This window comes from Nicotiana sylvestris, chromosome 10 (assembly GCF_000393655.2).
Source record: "Nicotiana sylvestris chromosome 10, ASM39365v2, whole genome shotgun sequence".
Lineage (NCBI taxonomy): Eukaryota > Viridiplantae > Streptophyta > Magnoliopsida > Solanales > Solanaceae > Nicotiana > Nicotiana sylvestris.
Window position 1 is genome coordinate 24,122,488 of NC_091066.1, and position 13,035 is coordinate 24,135,522.

At 37.8% G+C, this 13,035-nt stretch overlaps 1 protein-coding gene across 1 annotated transcript; it reads left to right on the forward strand.

The window, feature by feature from the left end:
* The first annotated feature begins 208 nt into the window (after nt 1–208).
* On the forward strand, nt 209–850 carry LOC138879098 (uncharacterized). The gene has a single exon (XM_070158675.1). It carries the CDS (start codon nt 209–211, stop codon nt 848–850), a length of 642 nt encoding a protein of 213 aa, XP_070014776.1.
* Nucleotides 851–13,035: the final 12,185 nt, after the last annotated feature.

Genomic DNA, 13,035 nt, shown 5'->3' on the forward strand with positions numbered 1-13,035 from the left:
TAGATCACATTTGGGCCAATGTCGTGTTCTAATTGGAGAGTGATTTCGGTGTAGCCAGTTGGGACATCACTTGAGGGATTGCCCTAAGCCTCCGAGAAATTTCAACTAGGCTTCTATTCAGTCAGTTGTACCGACTCGGACTACTCGTAATACTTCAGGTGCTACAGGTACAAGAAATAGAGGTCGAGGTGCTGGAGACCGTGCTACTATGAATCATGGACAAGGGAATGCTGGTAGAGGTCAGGCAAGAGTTTTTGCATTTACTAGACAGGATGCTCAGGCCTCGAATGCAGTGGTTACAGGTATTCTTTCTGTCTATTCATTTGATGCACTTGCGTTAATTGATCCGGGATCTACTCACTCATATGTGTCCTCGTACTTTTCTTTGAGATTTAGTGGACAGCCTGAGCTATTGAATGATCCTTTTCTAGTTGTTACTCCTGTTGGAGAGTCTCTATTAGTTGAATACGTGTATCTTGCTTGTCAGATTCTGGTTGAGGGTAGAGATACTCTAGCTGACCTTATTGTACTTGATATGATTGACTTTAACATGCTGATGGGAATGGATTGGTTATCTTCTTGCTATGCTATAGTTGATTGTCATGCAAAGATAGTAAAGTTTGAGATACCGAATGAACCCAGTTTTATTCTTAGAGGGAGTCAGGTTCCAAAGACTTGCAAAATTGTATCTTTTATGAAGGCTCAACGACTTCTGAAGAAAGGTTGCTTGGGTCTCTTAGCTATTGTAAATGACACAAGAAAGGAAATAGTTAGTATAGAAAATGTTCCAGTAGTGAGAGAATTTTCTGATGTATTTCCTGAGGATTTACCAGGATTGCCTCCAGTATGAGAAATAGACATTGGTATTGATTTTCTACCTGACACACAACCCATATAAATACCCCCATATCGAATGGCACTAGTAGAGTTGAAGGAGCTAAAGCAACAGTTACAAGATTTGTTAGATAAAGGTTTTATTAGACCTAGTGTATCACCATGGGGTGCACCAGTACTGTTCGTAAAGAAGAAAGACGGATCCCTGAGAATGTGCATTGACTGCAGGAAGTTGAACAAGATAACAATACGCAATAAATATCATTTTCCTCATATAGATGACATGTTTGATCAGTTACAAGGAGCTGCCCACTTTTCAAAGATTGACCTCCGTTTTGGTTATCATCAACTTAGAATCAAAGATGAAAATATTTTTAAGACTGCTTTCAGTACTCGATATGGGCACTACGAGTTTCTTGTGATGCCTTTCGGACTGACAAATGCTCCAGCTGCACTCATGGATTTAATGAATAGGGTGTTCAATCTGTTTCTGGATAGATTTGTAATAGTATTTATTGATGATATCATGATATATTCTTGTAGCCAAGGAGAACATGAGAATCATCTCAGGACTGTGTTGCAGACATTGTGAGAACATCGACTTTATGCTAAGTTCTAAAAGTGTGAATTCTGGCTAGACTCGGTAGCATTTTTGGGGCATGTTGTATCCAAATATGGAATTATGGTGGATCCTAAGAAGATCGAAGTTGTGTAGAAATGGACCAGACCTACTTCTCCTATAGAGATTCGCAGCTTTTTAGGCTTAGCAGGCTATTACAGGCATTTTGTATAGGATTGCTCCAGAATAGCAGCGCCGCTGACCAAGCTAACATAGAAAAATGCAAAGTTTCAGTGGACAGAGGAATGTGAGCAGAGCTTTCAAAAACTCAAAACATGTTTGACAACTGCACCAATATTAGCCTTACCATCAGGTTCTAGAGGATTTTCAGTATTTTGTGATGCCTTGAGGGTGGGATTAGGATGTGTTCTCATGCAAAATGGTCGTGTTATTGCTTATGCTTTGAGACAGTTGAAAAATCACGAGCAAAACTATCCTCCACATGATTTGGAGATGGATGCAGTGGTATTTGCTCTAAAAATTTGGAGACATTATCTATACGGTGAAACTTGTGAGATTTATACTGACCATAAAAGTCTGAAATATATCTTTCAGCAGAGAGATCTAAATCTTTGGCAGCGTCGTTGGATGGAACTGCTCAAAGCCTATGATTGTTCTATTTTGTATCATCTTGGAAAAGCCAATGTGGTGGCTGATGCATTGAGTAGAAAATCTATGGGGAGTTTGGCACATATAGCTCCTACAAAAAGACTTTTGGCCAAAGATATTTAGAGACTAGAAGATATAGGTATCAGATTTAGTGTCGAAAATTCAGAGGCATTGTTGGCTTGTGCTCAGGCTAAGTCTTCATTAATTGAGGGTATTAAGGCCACCCAATATAAGGACGAACGATTATGCAAATACAGAGATGAGGCCTTAACTGGTATAAGAAAGGATATAATTGTTGAAAGTGATGGTATTCTTCGAATGGGTAACAAACTATGTGTAGCAGATGTAGATGGGTTGAGTCATGTTATTCTTAAATAAGCTCACAACACTAAATACACTATACATCCCAGATCCACAAAAATGTACCATGACCTAAGCAATTTTATTGGTGGGAAGGTATGAAGAAAGATGTTGCTAACTTTGTTTCTAGTTGTTTGACTTGTCAGCAGGTCAAGGCTGAGCATCAGCGACCCGCAGGACTACTACAATAAATTGAGATTCCGGAGTGGAAATGGGAAAGAATTACTATGGATTTTGTCACTGAGCTACCATGAGCCCTTAGAGGTTATGACTTGGTATGGGTGATTGTAGATCGACTAACGAAATCAGCACACTTTTTGCCGATGAAGACTATATATAGTGGAGTCAGGTATGCACAGATATTTATGAACGAAATTGTCCGACTTCACGGAGTTCCAGTATCTATCATCTCTGATAGAGGATCAAAGTACACTTCACACTTTTGGAAATCTTTTCAAGAAGCATTGGGTACACAAGTAGATCTTAGTACTGCATTTCATCCACATGCAGACGTGCAGTCTAAATGTACTATTCAGATCTTGGAGGATATGTTAAGAGCTTGCATTCTTGAGTTTGGAGGTAGTGGGGACGCTTATCTACCTTTAGCTGAATTTGCTTACAATAATAGCTTCCACTCTAATATTCAAATGGCACCGTACGAAGCATTGTATGGTAGAAGATGTCGTTCTCCTATTGGATGGTTTGAAGCTAGTAAGACTAACTTATTGGGACCTGACCTAGTACAAGAAGCTATGGACAAGGTCCAACTGATTAGACAGAGATTTCTTGCAGATCAAAGTAGACAAAAGTCTTATGCTGATAAGAGAAGAAGAGATTTAGTGTTCATAATTGGGGACAAAGTATTCCTACGAGTCACCCCTATGAAAGGTGTGATGCGGTTTGGGAAAAGAGGCAAGTTAAGCCCCAGGTTTATAGGACCGTATGAGATATTAGACCGAGTGGGAGCAGTGGCTTATCGTTTGGCACTTCCTCCTGAGTTGTCCTTTATTCATCCAGTATTTCACGTCTCAATTCTAAGAAAATATATATCAGACTCATCTCAGGTGATTGAAGCACCGACTATACCACTCGATGAGAAGTTGTCTTACGAGGAGGAGCCAATGGCTATTGTTGATAGATAAATAAGAAAACTACGGTCAAAAGAAATCGTGTTCGTGAAAGTCTTGTGGATAAATCATACAGTTGAAGAAGCTACTTGTGAAATAGAAGACACTATGCGAGTCAAGTACCCCCATTTATTTCAGTCTATAGGTACGTACTTGAGTTAAATTTGGGGATCGGATTTCATAAGGTTGGGAGGATGTAATACCCTATATTTTTAAATAAGGGTGTATTGGTCATAATAATAAAAATAACAATAATTATAAGAAAATAACTTTTAAAAAAAGATAAGTAAGGTAAAAGAGCCGAAGCCCATTTGCCAAAAGAAAAGAAAGGGCAAAAGGAGGGCTGTCGATTACGACGAAGCAGAAGCTTCAGAAACGAAACCAAAAAAAACAAAGAAGGAAATAAAGAGAGAAGAAGAAAAGAGAGGAAGAAGAAGAAAGCTTTGGACAAAGACTTTAAGAAGAACTAGGGGTTGAAATTGAATCCTTAGACTCAAGAGGTTAACTTATTCTCCTCATATGTTGAATTATTTCACTATATTTATGCAATTTCATTATATTTATGCAATTTCATGTGGTACAAAGGAATTCAATATCAACTTTATTTTATATAAAAAGAAATATACAATTACTGTGGATATAACAAGGCTATAAGGGTTGGTTTAAGCACTGATAGGTCTACTTCTAGAGAAATAATTATACTAAATAGTTTGAAATTGATAGAATTATGGACTAGGTCTATGATTAAATATAAATACCTTTGTATTTACAAGATTTTTTGGACTAATTTAAATTACTGTAATGACTCGGCCGGTCGTTTTAAGAATTAACGCCCTGATCCCCTATTAACTTCTTTCCCCGTGTTTATTTCCGCTATTTTGATTTGCCGGGATATTTGGTTTTGAGTTTTGGGACACTTAGTCCTTAAATGAGAGTTTAAGTTTTAGAAATTTGACCGTAGTCAGAGCAGTATGAAGATGACCTCGGAATGGAATTCTGTTGGTTCTGTTAGCTCCGTTGGGTGATTTCGGGCTTAGGGGTGTGTTCGGATTGTGTTTTGGAGGTCTGTAGCTAATTTAGGCTTGAAATGCCGAAAGTTGAATTTTTGAAGTTTCCAGTTCGATAGTGAGATTTTGATATCGGGATCGGAATGGAATTCTAGAAATTGAAGTAGCTCCGTAGTGTTGAATGTGATGTGCTTGAAAAATTTTAGGTCACTCGGACGAGGTTTGATAGACCTTTTGACCGAAAGCGTAATTTGAGAGTTTTTGGAATTCCTAGGCTTGAATCCGATGTAAATTTGGTGTTTTGATGTTGTTTTAAGCATTCCGAAGATTGCAACAAGTTTGAATGATGTTTTAGGATTGCTTGGCATGTTTAGTTGAGGTCCCGGGGGCCTCGGGTGTGTTTCGGATGCTCAATGGGCCATTTTTGGACTTGGAGAAGGATCAGATTTTTGCTGGTTTTTGTTGCAGACTTTTCTTCATCGCGATCATGTGAGGAGGCTCGCGATCGCGAAGGCTTGGATGCGGCAGAAGGGATTTACGCGATCGCGGGAAGGGGAGTGTGAACGCGTAGTAATAGTAGGAGTTGAATCGCGAACGCATGGGCTACGCCGCGTTCACGAAGAGGAAGAAGTGAGGCAGCTGAGGAGTGGAAGATTTTCTCTTCGCAATCGTGAGAGGTCAACCGCGATCGCGTGGAGCTGAGCAGTGCAACATTGCGATCGCGTAGGGTTTACCGCGTTCGCGTAGGTTTATTTTTGGGGTCAGCAAAGTTGCTCTTCGCGATCGCGTGGGAGTTTCCGCGATTGCAATTAAGGATGCGTCTCGACGGAACATAAAGTTCAAAATCGAGGGTTTTGAGTTCATACCACAAAATTGAATTGGGATCTCGGTAGGAGACGAATTTTGGAGAGATTTTCGGAGGTAGTTTGCGGGTAATGATTATTAACTCTTTTTTGCTTATAACCCATTAATTTAATCATGAATTCATCATCTAATTTCGGATTTGGGGTGAGAAATTGGGAAAATTTTGGAAAGGTTCTTAGACCAAACAATCGAGTTTTGATTGGGGATTTGACATTGGATTTGGATAATTTTGGTATGGTTAGACTCGTGAGAGTATGAGGATTCTGAAAATATAAATTTTACCCAATTCCGAGACGTGGCCGAGGGGCATTTTAGTCATTTTACCTAATTTTGTGTATTAGCTTAGAATTTATTTGTAGAATAAGTTACTTGAAGTGTTATTTACATTATGCAATTGAATTGAATAGATTTGGGCCATTTGGAGTCGAGTACTCATGGCAAGAACATGGTTCCGGGTTGATTTAGAGCCGCTTCGAGGTAAGTGGCTTGCCTAACCTTGTGTGGGGGAAACTCCCCTTAGGATTTGGTATTATTGATAATTGAAATGCTTTGTATGTGAGGTGACGAGTGCATACTTGTGCTAATTATTGAAAATCCAGTTTTCATTAAGTAATTACTAGTATGTTTCGTTTTCTGTTTATACTACTTACAATTTAGGCCTATTGTTCGCTTAGGAAAGCATGTCTGATTGACTTAATTGCCTTACTTGCTCAACTGCCTTATTTGGATTATGTGCAGCATGCTAGGTTAGAAATACCTGTTTTGACTTGGTATGGAACTTGAATTACACTATGTACTCTTCTTGTTGTTGTTGTGTGTTTGCTTTGGGACTACGGGACGGTATCTCGGGAGATCCCTCTGTATGTTTACTTTGGGACTACGGAATGGTATTCTGGGAGATCCCCTTGTACATTTACATTGGAACTATGGGACTGCACCCGGTAGATTCCCCCTGTACTGAGTATTTACATTTGGGACTACGGATCAGTATTCCGGGAGATCCCTCGCATTATGAGTTGGACTACAGGACGGTATCCCGGGAGATCCACTGGATATTTATATTTGGGACTACAGGACGGTATCCTGGAAGATCCTCGGTTGTTATCTTTGTGCTGAGATGTATTTCTTTCTGTGTTTACTTTGTCTCTGTAATAGTTGTTGTTGTTCTTTCTATCCTGTGTTACTTTTACTATTGTACTTATTTATGTTGTTTTGTTCTACACTGTTAAACTTTATATTTTATTTAACCTCAATAGGGCCCTGACCTTCCTTGTCACTACCCGATCGAGGTTAGGCTTGGCACTTACTGAGTACCACTGTGGTGTACTCATGCCCTTTCTGTGCATGTTTTTCATGTGCAGATCCAGGTACTTCCACTCAGTATTATAATCCTTGAGGCGAGGCACTTCTGTAGAGACTTCGAGGTATATCTGCCGCGTCCGCAGACCGAGGAGTCCTTTTCTATCTTTCTGTAATAGTATAGCCCTTCTATATTTCCTTTTGTTAGACATTTCTGGAGTTAGAGCTTTTTATGTAATCCCTTAGCTTGTGATTCATGGGGTTACGGATTTTGGGAGGTGTAGGTTGAGATTCTTGTACTGTTATATGTCAGGCGGCATCTTAAACACTATTTCGTCTGTTATTTCGGTTTTATATTATTTTCTTTCCGCAAACTATTTCTTTTCCGAAATTGTTAGGCTTACTTAGTCGTAGAGACTAGGTGCCATCAATATAGTTTACGGAGGGCGAACTGGGGTCGTGATAATTACTCATAGCATGGGTAAATACAATTCCACAAATTAAGACTCAAACATGAACCCCGATGATTGGGTTTTCTAAAATAGCTATGAATTAGCCTAAATAAGGAAATTAACATGAGATCGATATTATGTAATTATAGATTTATTGAAGGAATTTGTACAAATTGTTCGAGGTGAAGCATTTGGTATTTCGACACGAGTACTGTGAGTAGTAATCATATCACAATTTATGTTTTCATAACTTGCATGATTTACACATGATTTTAATATAAATATGTTACCAATTATTTTGAGTTGCATGTGGGATAAGTCTTTTACTCGATATGATACCGAAATAGTTATTTGAGATGAATACTATAATTTTAAATATTTTCGTTATCACTAGATCTGTTTTACTGTTACTTGAATTTACTGTTATCGAAAAGAAATTATATGATTAGATAATAACCGAAATGCCCTATATTGTTTTAAAATACTTTCTACGAGTATATACGGATTACAGGGACAAATATAAATGGGAGTAGACATTGGAGGATCTCGTAGCTAACAGCGGGTTCGTTATACCTGGTGCATCTTGTAATTACAGATTACCGTTATAGCCCTCGCTAGTGGGAAGGTAGAACTAGCATACTGTTACCGATTTTCCTCGAGTAGGGACTACCGTTATATTTGACTTCTTGCGAAGAAGTCCACAGTTATACCGATTATATGATCCTGTTACATCTCGCATTTTCATATGTTAAAGTTTCATTGTAGGTTAATCGACGTAAGTTCGGGGATAGGATTATTTTGAGATTTTAAGCATTTTGCTATTTCAAACAAGTGATAAGTAAATTCGTGAAGGTGAGAGGGGAAGCAAGTCAAAGAAAACGAATTTTCGTCCAAGTTTAGCATGTTGGGATAAAATATGGCCCGAGCTAAAATACTCAATATTTATGGACTAGTGTCATACGAGGTACCACATGACCATAATAATAAGGTATATAAAATATGTGAAAAGTGAGTAGTATTTTAAGTAAGTGAAAATAATTCTCAATTATGTGAGTAATTGGTTAATTATTGGGTAATGGGACATTACCTAGTTAATTAATAACTAGTGGTGAAAAATATGGATACGGACAAAGCCTCCCATGTGGCAGCAAAAGGAGAAAGACCAATGACTATTGACTTAGGCTATTAATTTATAGACACTTGGACAATACACCTTGCCATTAAAGCACGTAGAAAGAAAGTTAGGTTAGTCATCTTTACAAATTATTTGTAAATCAAGTGATGTCAATTCATTTTGGACGAGATTTTGGAAGTCATATCAGACTTCATGTCACAATAGCAACGTCAATTCTTACTTTAGTAAAGAAATTTATACAAAATTGCACTGCGTAATAACAGCGAGATTTTGCTATTCTAAGGGAGTGCGGTGAAATCCTTCTCAAGAATATCATACGGATTTTTTCCTACTCCAAGTATGTTAAGTCTAAGCTCTTCCTTCATTTTGTATGATCTCGTAATTATACAAGTTTGATAAATAGGCATAAAGAAAAAAAATACATATCCCGGAATTTACGTATATTTTTCTAGTTTTGTAAGTTACAATATTCTCCTTATCATGACTATATATTCAATTGAGTATTTCCTTCTTCCAGTCAAGAGAGTAGAGAGTTTATATATACAGTATTACAGTATTTTCATTATCATCGAGCTATAATCGATGGGTAGGCCCCTATTGGGCAACCTCTGATCAAATGGTAAGTTATATATTGAGTCTACTGTGGCCGAGCGCCTATGAGCGAGCCTAGTTGGTCGAGATACAAAGCCTAGTATGGCCGAGCGCCTATGAGCGAACCTACTACGACAGAGCATATATATATATATATATATATATATATATATATATATACCGAGCCTTATAGGGCCGGATAGCTATTTTACTTACTATATTGAGAGAGTTGAGTCAGTATCAGCAGGTAAGCATATCTTTAGATTATCTTTGACTTCCAGCTACTTGTAGTTATTATATTATCAGTTCAGTTTCAGCTTTCAGTATATTGTCTTACATACTCAGTACATTATTTCGTACTGACGTCCTTTTTCTGGTGGCACTGCATTTCATGCGTGCAGGTTCAGACAGATAGGCGGGTAGACATTCTCATTAAGTGTTGTTGTCACGCCCTGAACCTGGGGGGGCGAGACTGGCACCCAGTACCTCACATATCTTTGCATACCAACTTGCAACTAAGAGACTCTGAACATATGATGTCATACTTTGACCATGGGCCACATTGCAAGATAACTACGAATGCTAACTAAATGTAAATATATAACTGGGCCGACAAGGCCGTCATAACTATTACAGCTGACAACCAACCAAATATACATACAAGGCCTGCAACCCAACATATTGCACTAACTGATAGGATATGTCTACAAGCCTTTACTGATGGATATACAATGATCGGAACATCTCCCCGACCTACTCATAACATATATACATATATATACAAGATGTACATAAGGCTCTAGACCCGAAAACTCTGAAAGGCATGGAGCTTACCGATCAAGCTGAACTCGGGCAACACTTATTGAGGAGGCCTACCCATCTGTCTATCTGACCTGTACGCATGAAATGCAGCACCCCTAGAAAAGAGACGTCAGTACGAAATAATGTACTGAGTATGTAAGGCAATATACTGAAAGCTAAAATTGAACTGATAATATAATAACTGCAAGTAGCTGGAAGTCAAAGATAATCTGAAGATATGCTTACATGCTGATACTGACTCAACTCTCTCAATATAGTAAGTAAAATAGTTGTCCGGCCCTATAAGGCTCGGTATACATATATATATATCTACTTTGCCATAGTAGGCTCGCTCATAAACGCTCGGCCATACCAGGCTCTGTATATCGACCAACTGGGCTCGCTCATAGGCGCTCAGCCACAGTAGGCTCGGTGTATAACTTACCATCTGATCAGAAGTTGTCCAATAGGGTCCTCATTATCGATTATAGCTCGATGGTAATGAAAATACTTTTAATACTGTATATATGTAAATTCTCTGCCCTCTTGACTGGGAGAAGAAATACTCAATTGAATATGAAGTCCCAAAAAGGATAATATTGTAACTTACAAGACTAGAAAAATATATGTAATTTGCGAGACTAGCTAAATATACGTAAATTCTGGGATATGAATTTTTCTTTATGGCTCATTAATAAAATTGTGTAATGACGAGATCATCAAAATGGAATAAGGGCTTAGCCTTAACATACCTGGAGTAGGAAAAACTCCATGTAATATTTCATTGGAAACCTTCGTGGATTGAACTTAGAACCTAAAAATCGGATTAAGCTTCTGCGCTTTGAAATTGAGGAACGAAATCTTGCTTTTTTTGTTGAAATTTGGACGACAATTGCTTTAAATGAAAGCTTTCGTTTGGAATTCCCAAGAAGCAATTTCGTTTGAAATGCTTCTGCTTTCAACGTTGTTCTTGGCTTTTAGGCAGATTGGTTTTGTCCCTTTACAAAGAATTCTCATAAAATCCATGGATAAGAACTATAAGTCTTTAAGACTTAATTCTTGGTTTGGCTACATAATAGCCATCTGGCAAGGTTACTTAAGAGTCATCATTTGCCTTGCGACTTTATGCCACGTGGAAGGGTGGGTGAAGATTATTAATCTTTACCTACTTATTAGTTAACTGGGTAATGTTCTGTTACCCGGTAATTAATTAATTACCCGCATAATTTAAAAATTATTTAGAATTACTTAAAATACTACTCTTTTTTAACATATCCTATACACCTTACTATCATGGCTATGGGGTATCTTGTATGATACTAGTTTATAAATACCGGGTATTTTAGCTCGGGCCGTATTTTATCTCAAAATGCCAAACTTCGACAAAATTCATTTTCCTTCGATATTACTTACCCTTTTACCTTCACAAATTTACTCATCACTTATAATCCTTATAATCCCCAAATAATCTTTTCCTTGGACTGATGCCAATTACCTTACGATAAATTCAACGTACAATACTTCAGGGTGCAACATCGTCGTAACTTAATACTGTGAAGCGTAACATTATTCCCCTCTTTGGAACATTCATCCTCGAATGTTGACTGATGCACTTATCATTTTCATAACCTGTATCTTCCAAATACTTTAGAACTTCCCTTTCTATCTAGGCGATTATTCTGTGAATGAGTCCAGAGTCCAAGGCATTCCCCCCTTAGGCCTCTTTCTCACACCACAACTTGTAGTCGGAATCCTTCCAATCTCGTAACTGTTGCTACCTTTAATCATGCAGCCTGTACTATTTTGACCTTGTAAGTGTGCCCAATTTCTAGGCTTCATATGTAGAGCTTGATAAGATGTCCCTTTGGGCATCTATGAGTATACTGAAGTTCTTCGCTCGTTACTTTGTTGAATTCACGAATATTGATATATCTCATCGCATAGGTCCGTTTAGCCATCCTTATGAATTTACTGACATAACTCTTACTTTAATTTATCGTTGCTGAGGTTTGCTACCAAATTATAGCTTACTCTCGTTGCTTATTCCATATGTATAAATTTAAGTCCTTTAATGCTTTCTCATTACTGCTCGTCTTTAGAATGACAGCCTAATCTCATCTCATACTTTGTGACTTTTGTCTAACTATTGTTGATTCACCTCAATATTCATCTACAATATACCGCTGATAACTTGAAACTTCTTACGTAATACTTTGCTCCTAGGGCTTACGTTAGCCCAAGGAATATTCGAAGTGATTCCCATAATCGTATTTCATAGTGCCTCAATGTGATTCACCTTATGGGGTATTCTAATTTCGTGCCGCCAGCGAAATCCTTTTTCCTTCTCTTCTCTTTTTTTTTAAATCGTTATTCAAATGAAGGTCCAAACGTCATCCTGTATCTGTCATAATTACACCTTTATTCTACTATTAGGGCAGCATTCCATCTTTTCTAAATTCTACTTATGAAGAGTAACTCCTTTGAGTTCATTCAGGCTATACTGAGCTTACTATAACATAGAGAAGCCATTAGCTTCCTTGTTTTAATAGGCCTAATCCTGAGGACTAATCCATTCTCGTCACCTTCTCACTGTCCTTTTTTATCCGTATTCATGTCTTCCTAAAACCTTGTCGCTTTACAATACTTTAGCTCACGACCTATACATATCTATTTTTACTACTTGTAATCTTCCTTTAACTTGCTTATATTTCCTTGTGTTATTTTAGAACATCAAGCGAGACATCACATCGTCTCTAACTCTTCTTTACTTTCTTAACTAGACCTATCGATACCTAGAAATCATTGAGTAGAAGATATTCCACTGACGATGCCGCTATCATTCTTGGATATTGAATCCTCGTGCTTCTGTCCCTTTTATCCGAAGTATGGACTATTTACAATCTTCTGCATTTGAGTATCTCGGACGTTGTTCAACTTTACCTTACTTACTTAAAATCTCGTATCATATATTCTATCTTTTTCATAACCGCCCTTCCACATAGGTACGATTTACGTTCATAACTTGAAGCTCTATTATAATACCAAATCTCTGGTACATACACAATCCCGTGGGAGTTTCATACTGACTTCTTATGATACTGGTACCCTTCTAACTGTCTTTATCGTAGAGCCATGATAGAACATAGTTGTTGTGCTTTTTTTTTGCACCTCTAATATTAAGAGTGATTCTGTTATATTCTTAATCATGATTCCTATAACTTCTGGGTCCAATAATCAGATTCCTGATTAACTTTGTTGATGTAACTCTTCAGTTTTCTTCTTCTTCTGATCGGCCTTTATGTTGGCTATCTTCCAATCTGCGGTTCATGGTATTAGT